Raw genomic sequence first — 20,529 nt, forward strand, 5'->3', positions numbered from 1 at the left:
CAATCTTTCTAGCAAAATTTTGCTAATTTCGCTAAACATGCAATTGCGTCCATACAAATAGCTGGAAAATTTCCGGAGTCCATACAAGGTAGATAATACTCAGGTTATGCCCTTCACCTCCAATTTTACTCATTCTCATATCAGAATAAGGTACAAATTTATCAATATGAGTGCTAATGAGAATCACTTCAAAATTTCAAATTAAATCTTTGACCATTAAATGACTTAGTCAGGCCAGAGCCCAAGGAGATCAAAAAAAATTCAGGCACCTGTCTTTTCCCTCAAGGCAAAATTTAAGGTATATTGAAACCAAAATAAAATTCATAGAGTGAAAAAGAGTAGATTTGAGTTTAAGGAGGGGAGGACCAGTGCCCATTTGAACCGTAAAAACCGATAAAAATATTTTTCTTCACTTTTTCTTATTTTCTTTTTTAAGTTATCTCTTTTCAATGCACTATTATTTTCAACATTCGTTATTCCTCCTGAGTGTTATGTCAGTGTTCCCATGCGCATTCGATATATCTTAAAATGCATAGATCGTAACAGATGAAGTTATAAAACCATAATTTTCGTCAATACCGTTTGCGGTAACAAAATTTATCGACACAACTTTGCATCAGAACTTCATATTTTTGAAAAAGAAATATTTTTATATTTGAGTAAGACCCTGTTCAAATCTCTATCGTAATTTTATGGCAAATTTCGTGTCGCTTTTTTAATTTTGACGGGAAATCAAGGAGAAAGTACATGTCACGGGTATTTTCCAATACACGCGAGGTACAAATTTCTGCTGTGAACATCTTAAACTGTAGAATAATTCTTAGTTTTAAATCTCGTCAGTTCCTTTCTTACTTTTTAAAATTAATTTTACTCCAGTAACAAATAAAGAAACGTTCATTCACGTTTTGTACATTTTATAACACGAATCAAATTTAGTTTTTCTTCCCAGTTGCCTCCATTTCATCTGGCTTTTGTACAATCACAGGAACTGTCTCTCTTTGAAGGTCTGAAATATTCTCTGGTACTCTCACAGCAAGTCCTTGGAAATTGATTAAACCTTGGCCAAACTGGCCATTAGGTCTAAAATTACCTGTAGGTCCAACAAAAAAAGGTCTTTGTGGCCATCGATTCTGGAAAAAGTTTAATGGCTGGTTAAATATAGGAAATTGCCCTTGCGAAAAGCCTTGATTATTTGACACTGATTCAAGTCCTTGAGGACCTTGAGGTTTTTGAGGCCATTTGGCAAATTGTGGGATGGCTCCCCCGTCTTTAACAGACTCGGCTGGACCTGCAAATGCTGATTGCTCTAAGGCTTGTGGAGCAGGGATATCTATTAGTACAGAAGGATCGGGAGTTGGCTTCCACCAATTAGCAGGACCAGTGACTTTCCGAGTGTCCACATTTTCTACTGAAGAATGAGTTGTAGCTCGAGCAGCAGACGAAAGTGATGAAATTCTGCGTGACAATTTCGAACTTAATAGTTGACGTTTTACTCGTTTTGTTTCTTTATCTTCTTCTACAGCTTTAGCAGCTTCTTCTGTTTCTCCGCGAGCTGCAGCTGAAGATGATGGGGTTGGGTTTGATACTCGACCCATGAAAAGTGGTATATCGTTGGATGAATCCCACAAAACAAAAATGAAAGTGTGATCTGCAATGATTTCCCTTGTCTTGTCGAAATCTGCCATTAATGGAGTTACCACAAAGGCTGGAAAAAAATTTGATTAACATAAAACGGAAGTATCTTATTTGATGTATTAACGAACAAAATTAGCTAACAAAAAGAAAATATTCAAAACATATAAGGAAAATTGATAACACAAAGAAGAAGGCAAAGAGAGCTTGAGTTATTTCTCCAATGAAATAATTTCCAAGCTTTGATTTCAATAATATATATATTATATATATATATATGATTATTTAGAATTTCACAACAAAAATCAGTCAACTGTTTTCTACAACAACATTTCAAATTTTTAGGGAATTTCACTCACGAACATTAAAGAAACTTTCCTTTAGCTCGTGGATTTTTTTTTTTTTTTTATACAAAAACTTGTATTAACAGTCTGCTGTTTCGAAGTTAGAGGTACATCAAATATATGCACTAAAAGAATCTTACTTTTCTGCATTTCGTTGGCATAAGAAATTTTCCTGATTTTATACAAAATAGAATAACATCCTCAAAAATGGAAAAAGATTTTTGGTACAAACTTTTATGACAGTATAGTTTTAACTCGCTTAATTATTTTCATTTCTTTGATCGTTATGTTTACAAAGAGGAAACCTTCCAAAGAAACCAATGTCTTTTTTTGCAAAAAAGGAACTTACTATTCGAAAGTGACTATTTTTGAAACACTGTAAGAAACAACCTTTTTATTCTACCATTATTTCCAGCATCATTTTCAAATAGATGGCGCTGCTGAAGCCCTAAATTTTACGAAAATGCTTTTCCGCACGTACTATATTTGAAGACTTAGTTCAAGTTTTTTGAGCCTGCAATACCCCATAGTTAATAGTGAGAAGCTTATCAGATGTCATTAATAAATGACATTATTAATATAATTAATATAGTCTTGGATGTAAATACAAGCCTTAAAAAAAAAACAAAAAAAAAAAAAACGATACTTGTCTGTTCTAGCACCTATGTATACAGAAGCTAAGTAGAGCAAGTTTTCATTGAGTTTGCAATCTGTATTGAATGAAATGCATTAATCCTAATGAAATGTCACAAAATATGATGAATATATAATACTTTAGAAACAAATTTGGGCTGTAATATTTGCATATAAGAAGGGGGGGTAAAGAATAACGGGTCTGCGTTCAAAATGTGTTAGGTACAGTTATTCTGCATATTATGAAGTAAGAATGGTTTTGTAGCTTCACAGTGTCCAAATACTCTACCCTCATTCCCTAATGAGCAAATAAATAGCCCAAATTATATACTCCCCATCTATTCTGTCTGTTGTCTTTGTCCTGTCTCACGCTAAGCTGAAAGAAAACTAACGAAGAAACCGGCTCAACAGTGCGTAAATGGATAAAGAGCTCCACATTAATAAGAACTTGTACTTTTGTGACACCTAAAAAAGCGTTTCGTTTAAAAGCCCTTGAGATTTTTTTTTATAGTTTTTTAGGTACCGAATATACATATATATATAACATTTAGTTTGTCTAAGGGGGCTAAAAGGCATAATTCCACCAACGAATAACTTATAATTCTTTACTTTATCGTATTATGATGTAAAAGTTTCTTCTTCAAATGCTGATCCTAGATACACAATTCTTTTTTAGTTTGGTGTAAGTAACTCCAACAAATCTACACAATAGTCTTTCTCAAGGAAAGCCTTTTTCCCCATTTCAAAGTAAATTGTAATTTAGATATTTCAAAATTGTACAACATTAGTCCAAGAAAAGTAATACACTCGATTCCGACTTTAGAAAAGATTTCTTCAAACCGAAAATGTACACTAAATATGGTCTGATTTTGGACATCTAAGTTGCATTAAATACTAAGTCCTTAAATAACACTTAAATACAAAACCTAGTTGTATTGATTTTTGACAGTCATACTCAAGTAAAACTATAATTATCAATGATTAGCATTTAATGATTTAAGATCATTCCCTAAATAAACGCCGAACTATCAGGAATAAAAAGAGGTGCTCCATGCCTGCCATTGCAGACATTGAGGAGGGGCAACATGGAGAGGCATGGACCCAAGGGCATAACTTTGGGCCTTTCGGTCACATATTGAAAATCATTTCATGACTCTGATTTCAACAAGGCATAGCACACCCACTTTTCCATTAGGATGTATCATTGAAACCTCTGTTTTATGGGCTATTTGCATAATTTAGGACCCTTACCCCTCGGGACACACTGTTTTGTCAATCGAAAGTTAAATTCTATTATGGCGAGCTGTGAGTTTAAGGTGGGAGCAGTAGTGTCAATTAAGGGGAGGGGGCGCTTTCTCTTCCAGATTTTTTGTTAGCTGCTCCTAGATTTTGAAAAATACTTTTTTTGAATACTTATTGAAAAATGACTTTTAAAAAATGAAGAAATTTAAAATAGAACAAAATCTCCCTCGCCCAACATTTGAATTTTTTTCTACCCCGCCCTCTTTATATCAAAAATTAAAATAGGAAATTCTGTTCAGAAAATTCCACCCTCAATTACGCTGCTCAGTAATCGACAGAATAGAAAGTTATACAAAAAAAAAAAAAAAAACATAAAAAAAGTACTGTCAGAACATAATTTTGCTAGAATCATATTTAACACGCTTAATGTTTTTTGTTTCTTCAAATGTCCATGCTTTGCAAATTTGAACAATAAGTAAAGGGTAGCCATTTCTAAGAAAAACTAACTTACTCGATAATTTGAAGTCACTATACAGAAATTAGAGGCCAAATTGCAACATTAGCGTTGTAATGTGAACAATATTTAGCATTGTTCCTCTCTAGGCTAAATCACTGCCTGTATAGATCACCCGCTATTTGATCACCGATTCTATACCATTGTCCCCGAAGCCATTCGAAAAAAAAAAACAACTTTGAGCAGCTGAATATTTAAAATTTTTGTTCCATTATCTGATTTTCTGGCAATCCTTTTTAAGGATTTCCTTTTTAAAAATACAATAAGCTATACATCAGAACTAAACAAGTTTTACTTGGAATTACAAACCGACATCCCATCCATTCCCTTATCACGTAACTCCCCCTTATTCTCACTGCCCAGCAAAGCCAGGTAGCTTAGATGGTTCAGAAATTGGGTGCCCTTCTTCTCGAGGCTATTTGAACACAAAAAAAAAACACTAGACAGTCAAATATTCCAAAATTAAGGCCGAATACAGGCGAATAGTCCAGGGAGCGATTAATCTCGACCGAACCAATATGCATATTATTTTGGCTTTAATACTAATATTTTAATTTCAGCCTCAAATTTGTAATTTATGACTTCAAAAAAATTTGATTTTAACTTTAGCGGATATAAAACAATACGTATTGATTATGATGGTGCTTACTGAGTTTTGACTTTGAACTCCTATATTTCAATATTAGACTTTTAATCAACAAGCTCAGAAACCCGAGAATTCAAATTATAGAAATTGAAAACCATGGATGAGTTTTGTGGTCTACATACCATGCTTCTTTTATGACCCTTAGTTTGCAATTGTAGCCTCATAAAACTTACAATGCAAAATTTGGGTTTTGATACAAATTAGAAATTATTTAAGATTTTAATGGGTGAAAATTTGCAGAGCGTGGAATCACAGGATGAGATGATGTACGGGTGTGGGATTTTAGAGTGATGATATCTTGGCTGAAGAGTTGTAGGGTAACAAGTAGTGTGGATGAGAAGTTGTGAGGTAAGGGGTCGTGTGGTAGGGAGTTTTGGGAGCCAAAATTTGTGAAGTCCTCCTTTACCGTACGATGTCACCAGAGGTGGGGATAAAGATTTTTAAACTTAGCTCCTGAGTTAATTTTAGGCTTCTGGAACGGTCCAGATTTACCCAAAGCAGAATACATCACATGGCCATAGGTAACAGACTTACCTGAAGCAGCAGCGGCCTCTGTGCCTTCTTCATTTACTTGTAGCTTTGCTTTGTGAACTGCCGAAGAAACTTTGACTTGTTTCTTGTAAACAATGTTACTCAAGCTTTTCGTAAATAATGAGTTTAGACCAATCTAAAAGAAAAGAGCATAAAATTATCCTTTTGCAGATCTCTTCATGGGAGTTGACACATTCTCGTTGGAGTGCAACAGAGTTTTCATCCACTAATCTTTAAAAGTAAAAATTTTCATCAAATTTATATAAGAAAATACCGTTTTTAACCCCTTCTCCTCTAGTGACAAAAGTGAAAACAAAAAGTTAAGTCTTGTACATTTAGACTATAAGCCGGCTATAAGTAGACCTCTTTCCTACAGAAAGACTTCTGGGTACAAAACAGCCCACAAGAGTCAGTTGTTTCTGAAAAATAACTAAAAGTTTACTTCCCAAAAAAGTTGTTTGTGGTAAGAATTGTGGCTGTCTTAGGAGAAGAAGTCACATAGGTACTTCAACACTACTAGCTACTACTAGAGCCAAGTTCAGGCGAAGTATTCATCGCTTTAAGAAAATTTTTCAGTTTTGGGTAAACCTTTTTGAAGGGATGAAAGTGAGGTTCATTTAATTTTGGGTTTTAGTTTTGGTTTCAGTTTTTTGATCTTGGAGGATTTAAAAAAAAAAAATGCAGAAATGAAATTGCAAGTGAAGGTGAGGTTTCTGATTATGAAGCTTTGGAGGAGTGCCCTGGCGTAAAACCATGCTATGAAGTTGTGATTTTTAAGCTAAGAAATGATACAGGATATTGCAGGAAGATCCTGTTGCAATAATTGCCAGTTAAGATCACGAGAAAAAAACATATTAACAAAAAATATATGTAACAAGGCTTCTAAGAAGTCAAGGGCTTCTTAAAATATATACTAAAAAAGTTTAACTCTTCTAAACGTCGAATCGAATTTTTGCAGCCTTTTCCCGCATATATTGCATCGCGACTGAGATTTTGAATACGCATATAGCACCTTCATCACCGCTTGGATTAAAACGAAATGCAGACTTTAATATGTAGAGCAAAGGTCGATAGAAATAATGCTTAGACTAGAAATTGCCTAAAACGTGACCGAACAACAAATTTTATCAATATAAAAAGACATCTGTCATGGGTCAACGAGCAAGACCGAGGGCTGCAACGCAAACATCTTATTTGTAGCTCTCATTGTTCAGTTGGTGCTTAAGAAATAATATAGACGTATATATGAAAATATATTAAATGTTTGATGTTAAAATATAACGCATTCTTTGAGCTTTAAAAATATTGTTTACTTTCTTATAATTGGCTTTATTGTAAAGTCGCCTTATTGTTTTCAATAGATATACAAAAACACATTACAATTAGGTATCCCAACTGGCAGATGTGCTGCAGTGACGAAATTTTTTCAAAATCTGGGGGGGGGCAAATTTGGAGCTTATTTTCCCAGGTCAAGTGAAAATGACAGTGAAAATGAAAAATGAGCCATACAGTACCTGAAGCCAAAGGTATACTAAAGAAAACTGATCTGTTTCTGTGGATGCTTGGATTATGTATGCCTATCTTAGTTTTAACAATGTTTTTGAAGAAACTAAGTTCAGCTGACAAACTGGGGCCTGGGGGAGTTTCCCCCCTATCCCATAGCAAATAACACCTCTGCTGTACTGTATAGAAAGTTTTAGCGTTGCGAAAGCTTTTTTTCTTCAAGGATCTGTTGTTTTCTTTAAGACTCTTAACCAGTGACAGCCTTCTTGTTATTTAGAAATGCTTCATTTTTATCAATTACACCGACACGGAATAGGTTGGCTCACTTCTAAAATTATATGAGTGTTAGAAATTCTATTAAACAATCAGCCATGACTTCCTTATATTGCAAAAATAATTTTAAATTTTAGACATAGACTTCTCCAGCCTCTCCTGGCAGACAGATTCAAAATTTACAAATCTAAAGATGACAAGAATTTGCCTGGCTGAAAATATCCAGGATCAAGGGTCCCTGATATTTTCATAGCAAAAGGTGAACTAAAAAGTAAGAGTTTATTACCGTAGATTTTAGTTAAGCATGTTTCCGCTTACAAAGTTGCTTATTAAATAATAAGTTCGATGCTCGATATGAAATTCAAGTGGTACTTTTAATAGCACCAAAAATGAATTTGAAGCAAAAGCAATCACCATGTACCCAAGCGTTTTTTGTGTTCATAAACAGCGCTATCACAAGGAAAAAAAATTCTGGTTAAAGCTTCTTTTTTGGTAAAAGTTATTTTTATATGTTTTACTTATTAGACTGTCACTTAATAAAAAGCCCACAAGTCTTTTGACAATTGTTTATTCCTTAGCCAATGGCAAGCCAGAGAAATTAACCATGATTTGGAGAATTAAAAGCGAAAAATCACTATTTGCGGCTAAAGTAGAATAGAAGCCTAAATTTCAACAAGTCAAAATTTAATAACCTTCAAACCACACTTTTATTTCTTTTTCTTCTAGCTTATATTCACTTTGCAGGTGAATTTGCCTTCAATTACATGTCTGCTTTGATTTCAGTGGACAAAAAAAAAGAAAAAAGCGAAAATCCCGTGGTGTGATAATGTGTTTCCTTTTTACATCCGTCGTCCCCAAGGAGTTCCACCCCCACCCCACCAGGGGTGGCTCGATGGACCAATAAAAGGGGCGAGGAGTGAGATCCCATCATTTAAACGACTTCCAGGTCACATTATATGACCCGCAAAAATTTATTATTATTAAGCTATATAATAATATATATAGTAACTTAACTTTGACTTAAGTCTCCTGCCGGGCACTGCTCGGCGTAGAGAGTGACGTCTGCCTCCTCCACCCACTTCGGTCCATGGCGAGTATTTGCTCTTCGCCCTGTCTGATGTTGCCATCGCCAAGAACTGGGACAGGCTGTCGGACCAACGTTTCTTCGGTCGGCCGCGAGGTCGCTTCCAACCAACTTTGATAGGGTCGAAGTCATAGATCATCTTTGCGGGTAGATGTGGTGGCATTCGAAGCAGAAGCCCGAACCATCGTAAGGCTCGCTCGGCTTCTTGAGTCGAAGACCAAGACTGCTTTGTGAGTTGCAGAAGCTTTTCATTGCTGACGAAGTCGGACCATCGTAGGCCCTCAATCCTCCTCAGGCTCTTTGCATGAAATACGTCTATTTTCTTGAGGGTTGAAGCTGATGCTTGCCATGTCTCAGCTCCGTAAAGCATCACAGAGCCGACTAGAGCGTTGAAGATCCGCAGTTTCGTTGTGCGACTGATATTTGGTTTTCGCCAGAGGTGACGATTCTGTCTACCTATGACAGAAGACGCTTTAGATAATCTTGCCTGCAGCTCGGGGAGAAGTGAGCCTTTTGAAGAAATTACGGAGCCCAGGTAGGTGAAGTCTTTAGCAACCTCGATGCTAGTGGTGCTGTCCAGGCTAACTGGAGAGTTAACAGCAGGAGAAGACGGGTCTGTGGCCATAATTTTAGTTTTGTTCCAGTTTATATGCAGTCCTTCTTTGGCAGCCTCTTCTCGCAGAATTCGGAGCGCTTCCAGCAGCTGCTCCATGGAGTCCGCCAGAATAGCCAAGTCATCGGCAAAATCGATATCTGTGATGGTATAATCTCCGAATTTGAGCCCAAAGCTGAGACGTGAAGTGGTTTTTGTCATAACGTAATCTATGATGACATTGAAAAGCTCTGGGGCCACTGCACATCCTTGGCGCACCCCTGTCGTGATTTGAAAGAACGGGCTGCGCCGACCATTAACTTGTACACAGCTCTCCGTCCCATGGTGCAGAGCCTTGAGAAGTCTGCAATATTTCTCGGGTAGGCCAGTCAACTCTAGAATCCGCCAAAGAGCTTTTCGATCGACTGAGTCAAATGCAGCAGGGAAGTCAACGAAGGCAATAAATACCTTCTGTCCGAACTCTGTGGTCTTCTCTACTATTTGTCGAATCGTGAAAATCTGCTCGATGGTTGAACGATCCGACATAAAACCAGCTTGCTCCGGTCGCCGGATTTTTCGAATGATGCTCCGACATCGACCCAGCAGGACCATTGAAAACAGTTTGCCAGGGACTGACAGTAGGGTTATTCCCCGGTAGTTGGAGCAGTCGCTTCTCGAGCCTTTTCTCTTCCATAAGGGGATGATGACACCCTTCCACCAATCCTCGGGAATTATCTCTGTTTGCCAGATTGTAGAGAACAGGGTGTGTAGAAACAGGAGCATTGCAGGACCTCCATATTTTAGCAGCTCTGACTTTAAGCCACAGATACCAGCAGCTTTATTATTCTTGAGTCTTTTTTATTGCATGTCCAATTTCTGAGGGGCTGAAAGGCTCATCTGGAGGAACATCTGTTACAGGTCTTTGACTGCAAGGTTGGCTGGGACTATCATTAGGAGGCGCAGACGGACCAGTATTGTTGAGGAGCGAACAGAAGTGGTCCTTCCACCGCTCAAGACAAGAACCTTTGTCAGAGAGAAGTGCACCATTCCTGGACAGGACGGGACCCAAGGTGGGAGTTTTATTTTCAGCGAGGTCCCGGGGGGAAATAGGTTCTTTCCCGGTGAATGAGTCTATTCCGCACTCCATTGAGCCTCCGATATGTGGTTATGCCCCCAAGAAGTCTTGCCTTCCGTCTTTGCTCTATGACTTGCAGTGCTTCATTAGTTAGCCACACTATTAAGTGAGCCAAGGGCCTCGAAGCGATTCGATATCTCGATACTGTACTTCTGGCGAGTATATGGCTCCTTTATTTTCCCAATATCTGCAGCGACGGGTTTTCTTTTCGATCGTTGTGCATGGAGGCGAAGCCGAAGATCGGCGCACACAAGTCTATGGTCTGCGTTTCCAAGCTCTGCTGATCTGTAAGTTCTGCAGTTCTTCACCAATGATCTCCAGCGTTTGGAAATAATGACGTAGTCAATCATCTTCTTTGTACGACCGTCATTACTATACCACGTGTACTGATGAATAGTTTTGCGTTGGAAGTAGGTGTTTGCAATGTAAAGGTCGTGAGATCGGCACAGTTCAAGTAAGCGGAGCCCATTGTCGTTAAGTGGGTCGGGGGATACAGGACCAACTGTGCCACGCCATAAACCCATATCATCACGCACTGTCGCATTAAAGTCGCCAAGAAGAACCGTTATATCATGGGGGGGGGGGTAATGTTGCAAGACATCTGGACAAAGCAGAGTAGAAATCCTCCTTAGTCGCATCATCAGAATCGTTGGTCGGGGCATAGCATACGATGACAGTCATCTTGCCATGCTTGTGTCCTAAGCGGGCCTTCATTAATCTATCAGGTATAGCTTCGTGTAAAAGTAAGGCCTTTCTTGTAAGGCTATTTAGTGCAAGGCCAACACCATTCCTTCTCGAGCTTCCTCCAGACCAGAGCAAAGAGTCACTGTTACCTATTCGCTCCTCTCCGCTTCCGGTAAGACGTGTTTCTGTAAGACCTGCAATTGACACTTTGTTCTTGCGAAGTTCTTCAGAGAGTAGGTTCTTTGAAGCAGGTGCATTCAAAGTCAAGACATTCCAGGTGGCTATTCGTAGCCCCCTTCGGTCCATAAAGTTTAGTCTGTCAGTCTTTCTGACGTCGTCAGCATGTCCATTGACGCGCGATGGTCGAGATCTTAAAAGGGAATCCAGGTCCGAGGCTATATTGTCACTTTTCGTAGCACTTAATTTCCGGGTGGAGGGTCGCTAGCCCAACCGACCCTAGGCCTGGAATCTGATTAGAGCTAGGTTAAACCTAGGTACTGAGATTCCCGGGTTGGGCTCCACCCGCCACATGAGGTTGCGACCGTCCTGATCGGAGTGTTTAGTTAGGGGAGAAACCCCATATCCAGAGGCACGTGGTCAGCAGACAGAGTATATATAGTAATAACTTACTATATATATATATATATATATATATATATATATATATATATATATATATATATATATATATATATATATATATATATATATATATATATATATATATATATATATATATATATATATATATATATATATATATATTATAGTAATAAACTATATAGTAATATTAAACTTTATAATTTTTAATATAATAATATTAAAAATTTATATTATCATAAAACGGAATATATCAAGCACAACTATATTTGTAATTGCCTGTTTTTCAAAGTGGACCGCCGCTAGACAATCTCGTTTAGGTCAATGGTATTGGTGAGTTTTTTGTTTTGTTTTTCATTCTTCAACAAAAAAAGGAATCTAGTCAAAATTAACCACGGCAGTTCTCAGAAAATTCTTAACAAGCATGAGCTAACTAAATGTTCTTTCTGCAACGGCAACTGCAAAAGGTAATGTCGCAGCCAATTTATAAAGGTGATTGGCTTTCTTAAGCTGATGTTGGCGGCAATTTCCTTCACTTATGATTTCTCCGAACCAAATAGCGCCATGGTAAAATTGAAACAGATTTCCAAGCTCTACTTGAAAAGCAGTAGAATCTGGAGGTCTTTCTTGGTTTGGAAAAAACATGCTGCTAGCTCAATATCTGCAACTGAAAACTTTTTAAAGGGGCAAAAGTTAAGATCGAAATGGCTGGAAGTTGACAAGGCAGGCTCTGAGATTATTTCCTATAATTGTAGTCAGCCTTTCAAGCAGGATTCTAAAATATTGTCTGTAGAACTGATACACTAAGATCTCGGATTGAATCTGAGCTCGGCTCTCAAAACGAAATGGTTTTGACAGGCAAGTCACCGAAGGTGATATCTGAGGAAACCTGCCTCTGGATGGACTTCTCTCATTCTGGCAAATAGTTTTGCACTGCCAATGAAATTCTTCATTTTATCCTCTAATATTCTTTCGAAAGGTTTCTACACATCTCCAAGTATCTCAACGGCGTCGATGATATTGATACCCTCTTCTTCAAGTTTTCCTGTTGCTATCCTGATCTTGTACATGATTTTCTTTCATAAAGATGAGACAAACAGTAAATTCGAAGTTTAGACTCCTTTTTGTAAAGCCGCTAGCTTGTGCCTTCGACTTCGCATCGGTATTCTTTATCTGTTTGTTCCGTGAAGGATTGAAACTATTGCTTCAATCCAAGTAATTATTGCTGGTAGGTTTCAACCCTTGCAGTTTACTGAGTCCTTGATAAGTTTCGGAGATTAAGGCTGTTTTCAATCAAAGAAAGTTTTCCTTTAAGGGAGGCAAAATGCTTTGTAGATGAAGAAAAAGAACACGTATATTTTGTCAAGGATGTTCAAAAGCTCAAGTATCCAAAGAGATGAATTACCGCTATGGTGTATAAAATTGTTTAGTCTGTGGGCCTGTCAGGAAATATAGGGCCCACGGCAATCAAGAAGTTCAGATATTTCCTGTCAGGCTCCATTAAATTGACCAGATATTGCACTTGCAGAGTCATAAGACTGGAAAGCTAGTTTGTCGGGTGAAATTTGTCTCTTTGACAATGTTCTTATTATGCTTCTTGCCATGCATTCCCGGTTTCGTCGTTAGCCTCGCTAACATTTATTAGTCTCTTTCTAGGTATCCCTTCCGAGCTGGTATTGCGGAGTACGCCTGCAAGCTATTCAGAATGTAAAGCACCGGGAATCGTATCACCGAATTAGATTTTTAATCCAAAACTTCGTCGAGGATACTGCTACTACTACTACTGCAAATCTTCTCCCTGACGTCTGCTGAAAGAAAGTCAACGAACTCTTCTGATTAATTGTCGGTAAATAGGTAAATTTGTATGTTCTATAAAGGGTATCATGAGCTGCCACATATATCACCAGAAGTTTAACAATTTGAACATGTTTCGGAAGCTAAAACATTATTCCTCTTCTTAAGTTTGTTAAATTTAAATAATATACGAATATTAAATACTTCCATATGGCATTTTCAAATCCAAAATTCGAAAAATTATTTCCATGACCAATATCTGTTAATTTTACTTCCTCGTTCGGATTGTCGGAGGTCTGGGATGTACCGAATTCCTTTCGTAAGTTCTGAAAGGTCAAGGTTTTCGATTAGGTACCAAATACCCTTCATTGCTAACAATTATAAGCTGAATGATAAAATTCCGTTTGATCCATCCCAAAAATCTCAGCTAAATTTAAAAAAGCAAATACTAGATTGTTTGCTAAAATTTTGATTATTCACCATTGATGATGGAAAATTAAACTATTTGATCTTCTTATTTGTGTGTTTTGTTTTTGCGTCCCTGTGTCTGGGATGGCCTCCCACGCCCCTACTGCCCGATATTTATTTATTTACTTATCCTTGTTACTTCTCTTTTATGAGTTTTTTCTATTTGTTTGTCTTTTGCCGTATTAAATTTTGGAATCATAATTATGATGAGATGTTGAGGTTTTTTCTATGTTTTTGCACTGTCCCAGCCTTACGAGCTCTGCTCTCTGTTGGGGCATAATATTGTTTTTGTATTTCTTAAGTTGAATAAAGAAAAAGTTGAAGTTGAAAGTTGAACGAAGTTGCCGTTTTGTTCTTCAGTTATCCTAAAGCCAATATTCTGTTTCGCTAGGGTCCTTGCAACGCCCAAAAAGTGTATTTGTCTCTTGACCTTTTGCTTGCTGCAAAACCTTAGCTCAAGTACTTTTATCAATTAAGAAATCCACATGACTGTTGTTATTGACAAAGTGACAAAAATAGAACAAAGCTGCTTTCTGTGGCTCGGGAAGAGAAATGACTTACCAGTTTACATTCTTTTGCATTTTCTTTGCTCCACATTTTGTGCCAGTGCCGCAAACCATCTTCCACCCAAGCCTTTTGGAATTGGTCGTTCCTGGGACCACTGGAGAAAAGGAAACACAGGAAGCAGAAGGCAGCATCTTTCTTGATATTGAATTCTAGGAGCTGGCAATCCTCAAACCACCCCGGATAAAAACGCCGTTTTCAACTTCGTATATTGAAGGATTAACAGGAAATACACTCAGGTTTGGTTGGTAAAGACCCAAAGAAATAAGGTACTTCCTTTGGTTTTCGCTAGAGATTGGCTTCCTTATTCCTAGACCCTTGTGAACTATACTTTTGAAATCGTCAATGCAGCTTTCGGCAACAACTCCATTAATTGTTGAAAAATTAAACAATTCTCCAGTGGAATCGACTGTTAACTCTTTACATAGCTCAAACAAAGAAGATGATGTAGATTGTATTTTCACCAAAATATCACTTCCATTCAACATACAATTTTCCTAGATAATCTTAACAATGTCACTGGAGCCAACAACTAATTATGTTATATTTTCAATCTTGGTAAAACATATATAAAAAAAAACACCTTGTTGGTTCTTTGATTGGAAACAACTTGACCACATACTTGATTCCTTCTCACAATCTCTGTTGATCGATGGCGAGACATCAAAATAACCGTTAAGAGCTGGAGGCACACATTTAGAATAAATTTCTTATCTAATTCTGTTCGTTAGAAGTTTTAACGTTGCCCATAATTTTCGTCCAAGGCTAGAACCTATCTCCCGACTTGAATAAGCTATCCCAGAGTTTTCAAATGCATTCCTGTCCTAAGAAAAAGAATTCTTGGTATACAGCAAAGTCTTGCTTGTCCTTCTCAATAGTTGCATCCCTCTTAACCTCGTATTGTAATCGATTTTTTTTCTTTCATTATCATATATACAGTTGCTTTCAAAGGGCCTTGTGGGGCTCCTTTTCTTTTAATTTTAATCACTTTTCCATTCTGTTTAGAAATTTCTTGCCTTCTTTTCCATTCGTAGTCAAAGTTTGACCGACGATACATCCTCATAGCTTTGTCTCTTGCTTTTGGTTTGTTCATATTATCTTGTCAGGCTTCAATTGAATTTTCCAAAACTTCTGGATCATCGGACAGAAATAAATCATATGCCAACATAAACAGAATTTTTAAGGCCAGTTGCTGGGCTACAAGACAAGTCTCTTTAAACTTAGTTTATTTAAACGACTCTGTTGGAATCCGAGACTATTAAAAAGAGACTATTAAACGATAAAACAAAATAATACTATTCTATCAACATGCAAATTCAGTTTTCGGTATCTACGACTTAAGCTAAGCATTGCTAAAACCAACCATTTCTCTACTGAGAAATTTGAAACTCCCAGAGCTACAAATATAATGTTTGCGTTTGCAGCCCTCCGTCTTGCTCACTAACCCATGACAGATGTCTTTTTATATTGGCAAACTTTGAAATTTGAAAAGTCTTTTGAGGAGAAGGAAAATACAACGTAAACAATTTTTGACTGAATTGAGCACCTGGGATCGGGATAAGGCTAAAATAGACGACATAAAGGACTTCACAAAAAATAGGGGCTAGATCTGAACGACCAGACAAAGCAAATCATACACGAGCATAAGCAGGTTTTAAAGGTATGGGTTGCTACTAGTCCCGTCCTTTTGAACCTGGTTTAATTTAAACGACTCTGTTGAAAAACTACATTAGAACATTAAAATTAAACGGTAAAATCAAACGAAACTATTCTATTTACAAGCAAATTTGGTATTTGATGTCTACAACTGAAGCTGATTTTTGTGAAAATCAGCCATTTCTTTACCAAAAAGTTAGAAAATGTAATTCTTTCCATGAGAGGGCATAGTCACCATTTAAGGGACCAGAAAGATATCGTTAACGTGGTGTCATCCCTTTCAAGGACGATTCTCTCACATAATTCAATTTACAGCTTCATCAAACTCTCAAGCAGGGTCGTAACCAGGATTTTTTTTTTGGAGGGGGGGTACGAAAAAACTTAAAAAACGCATCAAAAAGTTGTTTATATAAATCGTTATTATGTTCTTACGGGTCGGAAATTTTTTTGGGGGGGAGGGGTTTTGGGGCTGAAACTCCCTATCCCCCTGGATATAGCCTTACTCTCAAGACACTGTTCTAAGCAAAATTGTAGCTAATAATTCGAAAGATTTACAAAAGTTTGGATATTATAGTATGTTTTTTTTTTACTTACATCTTTTAAAACATCTTTAAGCCCAATTTCGGTCTCCATTTCGAATCTTGGCAAAGCAAACTCAATGTCTTTTGTTGACAGTCTATTAATAATTTTCGGGAGAGTCTCTGGATCCTTAACCAACGCATCTTCCACTTCAGTGTATCCAAGAGGATCATCTGGTACAATTATGGCTAAATTGAATACCTCCTGAAAAAAATGGGTAAATGTATGAAGTGCGAAAGCGGAAGAGTCAGTTTGCTATTAAATAGCTGCCAGCAGAAGTAATATCCAGGAGAACATCTTAAAATTGCAATTTAAAAGACTAGTGGAACACTATACATATTGGTATAAAAAATATCTTACTGTGAACAAAATGAAGAAAAAGATAAAAGAAAATTTGCTTATGAGCGACCTTTGAAACTCGTGGCATGATGGCTTGGGGATTTATGGAGCAGAACCTTAACAAAACAAGAAGTGCTATTTTTTGGAAGAGATAGTAAAAACAAAAAGTTTGGATGAACACGTGAAACTACATACAGGTTGAGGGAGTGAAGGGTCAACATTTCCGCAGTGAGTATATTTCAAAAGTCACCCCAAGGATAAACTGTGGTGATCAGCATAAAGCTCTTTGGCGAGATGAAAGGGGATCAGAAACGAGCCCACCGCAAACTCTGCTGATATTCTCGCCCTTAAATCTTTTGCCCCAGCAAGATATTCTTAGCATGTTAAAGATACTGACAATAAGCAAGAGCACTGGTGATCAAACAACCACGCATCCATCCAAAACCCAGCCACGTACCCCCTCCCCATCCCACATAGTTCCTCAGGGATCCCCCAGGTAGTTAAAATTTTAAATATTTTCTGGTTTTCATCAAACTCCAAATGTTTGGTTTATAGGCTTATGAGACTAAAACTACAATTCGCACGTTCTAACATCAAAAACAGTATATTTCTGCCACTCTGCTCGAGACTCTCTCGCTGACTGTGCCAATCGACCAATTCAACATCGTCCAATTACCGAATTTCATCAAACTCAAAATGCTTGGTTGAAATTCGTAAGTCCTAAAAATAAAACGCAGCATGTAGCTGTCACTCCGCTCGAGCCTCACTCGTTGCATGTATCGGGCCATCAATTCTGATGTATTGTCAAATTTTATTTAATCACATTTTTTAACCTCACAAAATGAAAAGGTACTCGACTTATCATTTATGTATTTTATAAAAGCAGTAGATTAGTACAAACACTGAATCCGAAATTTAACAAGTTTTACAAGTTTTTAAGATTACGAAACTATAAAACTGCAACAGGTAAGGATGTATTTCCTGTTTCAGAAGCTAAATAAAAGGTTCAACTAGTAGATACAAATGAAAGAGGAAGGACATGCTACAAGAAAACTAGTCATCTGTTTCGGTGATGCGGATATAATGGTACCCGTAAGAATAGGTGAATGAAAGATGTCATAAAATTGTTAAACTTTAATTTTGATGATTTTCCCAATTTATTACAGTGGCTTCAACTAGTGATTCTAGGAAACACTCTTTTTCGGTGTTTTTGTTAAGAAATGACTTTTATTCAAAAATGCTTTTTTTTGTATTTTTATAGAACAGTGCCTATTTTTACATTTTCATTGAAATAATGAAAAAAAAACAATAAAATTTTTGCCCGTAGATTATGAAAAAAATATATTCCCCTCCCCTTATTTTCAAGAAAACTAAAGAATATGTACCCTCGTATATTATTTTGGCGCATATTTAAAAAAATATCCTATTTTTCAAAACCTTACACATTTTGAAAAATACCTCGTTTTGATATTTTCACTGAAAAATTGAAATAAACAACAAAATTCCCCCCTCTCCAGATTAGAAACAAAAATACATGTTGCCCCTCCTTATTTTCGTGAATTCACGCCACTTATTCGTCTTCGTTAAAACTTAAAGCATTTGTATTTAATTAGATGCTGGTCTTTCAATTTGAGTCTTGCGAAATTTATTTTTCTTTCATTTCCAGAAAAACATGAGATAGACTCCAAAATTTGGTTGATTCTATATTCTTTGCTAATATTACAACTGATTAAGGCTGGGCACGGTGCCGTAATTAGAGGGGATGGGCAAGTGCTCTTTTCACGCCCAGATTTTGACAAATATTTTTTTCAGGGGGGGGGGGGATATTTTTAAAATACCTTTTATGTTATTTTCATCGAAAGACGCACTTCAGGTATTTTCATTAAAAAATAAAATAAAAACAACAAATTTTCCCTCTTCCAGTTTCAAAAACTTAAGTCCCCCCCCTAAATTCGGGTGAATTGTTGCCCCTGGTTGCACACAATTAACAATACCAAAGTCTTGCTTCAAATGTGTAATTCAAACAACTCCAAATAATAAATAATACCATAAAGCATGGTCACAACCAAGACGTTCACTTCACATATAGGGGGGGGGATAAGCTCGTTTCTTGGGGAATAAATTCTAAACATATACTGGTAAAAAAAAGTTAACAATTCTGAAATTCTTAATAAACGGGCCAGCCTGTTACTACTATTGTTCTAAGGAAGGAAAGGTAGACATGTTGGAACACGACCTCCGTATGCAACAAAGCCACCTTCCTTGAACAGCTAATGATTGGATGCCAAATGGTCGAAGAAGACGAGATCGTACAAAAAATCACCTTACGACGAACTTACGACCGAGATTCAAGGACGACTGAGACCTCGTTAGTACTGGAGTTGGAAGATGCCACCGCTGCGGCAAGTGTTCGGAGCAAGTGAAAATTCTTCGTCGATGGTATGAGTGCCATCAACGGCTCAGGAGGAATCAACGTCTAAGGTCTTGAGGAAGTAATGTAAGCCTGCCTACGAAGCTATTCTCAATTTTCATTTCGTTTGAATAATTTTATTTTCCTTTTTTATATTTAATCGGGGAATGGTCTCTGCCTTAACGGCAGATAACTCATTCACAAGTTGTACCCTTAAAAAAATTAGTTGCGATCCTATGTTGAGAAAAGTGTACTGACGAGGAACTGAAATTATTTTTTGCAATGGAAAACCATCGAGTGGCTCAATTTACAGTGCATAGCCTTTATAATAAGATAAATATAATCGATGAATTTTACCATAGATGCATATATACGGAGAATATCACAGTTAAACCAAATTAACTTAATTTTGATTTTGATTTTGTGAAAAATGTGAAACCTAAGCTAATGGAAGAGACCAAACTTAATGTTTGGTCTCGGAAGTATACAGAAGTATTCGTATACAGAAGTATACGGGATAAGTGGGCTAATTTTAAAGACTTAATTTTAATTAATGGTTACTGCCCTTTCGACGTAATTGGAATAACGGAAACGTGGCTTTCAGAAATTGATGATAAGAATGAATTTTCCCTCCCTGGTTTTCAAGCTATTCATATTGAAAGAAAATTAACCAAGTCCTCTGGTGGCATTTCTCTTTACATCCGGTCAAGTCTGAAATTCACCAGGCTATTAGACTGTGAATCCTTATTCTCGCAACCTATAAATAATAGATACATTTATTCAATAATCGTAGACATAAGTGTTGACGAGAATTCTTTTATTTTTTCATTATTTTATAAGCCCCCCTCATTTCCAACCCCTTTCTTTTGTAATCTGTTTGATGATTTTTCTAGTTTTATTAATTTACCACAAAAGAAGGCAATAGTTTTTGGGGACTTCAATTGTAATTTACTAAATGTTAGCAATAACAATGATTGTGATACCTTTTTTGAAACATTCACCTCAAGTGGTCTTCTTCCCACAATCCTTTTTCCTACTAGAGTTGATCCTGTGAGGTCTAAAGCTACTGTAATTGACAACATTTTTGTATCCACTTCCCTGGGAAACCACCTGTCCTCCAAAATAATATTTTCTGACCTGTCAGATCACTTTCCAATCTATCTCTCGCTACCCTCCCTACCAGCTACTCAGCCCTCTAGAACTAATACCCCTACGTATAATAGAATATATAATACTGTGAATATGAACAGGTTCACGGATCGTTTGAAATCCTTCGACTGGTCCAAGGTTTTGGATTGTCAGGATG

General features: G+C 37.0%; 1 protein-coding gene across 1 annotated transcript in view; it reads right to left on the reverse strand.

Annotated features, from left to right (window-relative positions):
* Nucleotides 1-844: 844 nt before the first annotated feature.
* LOC136039334 (antichymotrypsin-2-like) overlaps nucleotides 845-20,529 on the reverse strand; it is a 60,000-nt gene continuing 40,315 nt past the window's right edge. The window contains exons 6-8 of the mRNA XM_065722960.1: nucleotides 16,490-16,678; nucleotides 5,546-5,678; nucleotides 845-1,705 (exon numbers count right to left, since the gene is read on the reverse strand). Coding sequence (XP_065579032.1) covers nucleotides 933-1,705; nucleotides 5,546-5,678; nucleotides 16,490-16,678 — 1,095 coding nt within the window. The 3' untranslated portion in view covers nucleotides 845-932. The remainder of the gene's footprint in view (nucleotides 1,706-5,545; nucleotides 5,679-16,489; nucleotides 16,679-20,529) is intronic.

Source organism: Artemia franciscana, chromosome 19 (assembly GCF_032884065.1).
Source record: "Artemia franciscana chromosome 19, ASM3288406v1, whole genome shotgun sequence".
In the NCBI taxonomy this organism is placed as follows: Eukaryota; Metazoa; Arthropoda; class Branchiopoda; order Anostraca; family Artemiidae; genus Artemia; species Artemia franciscana.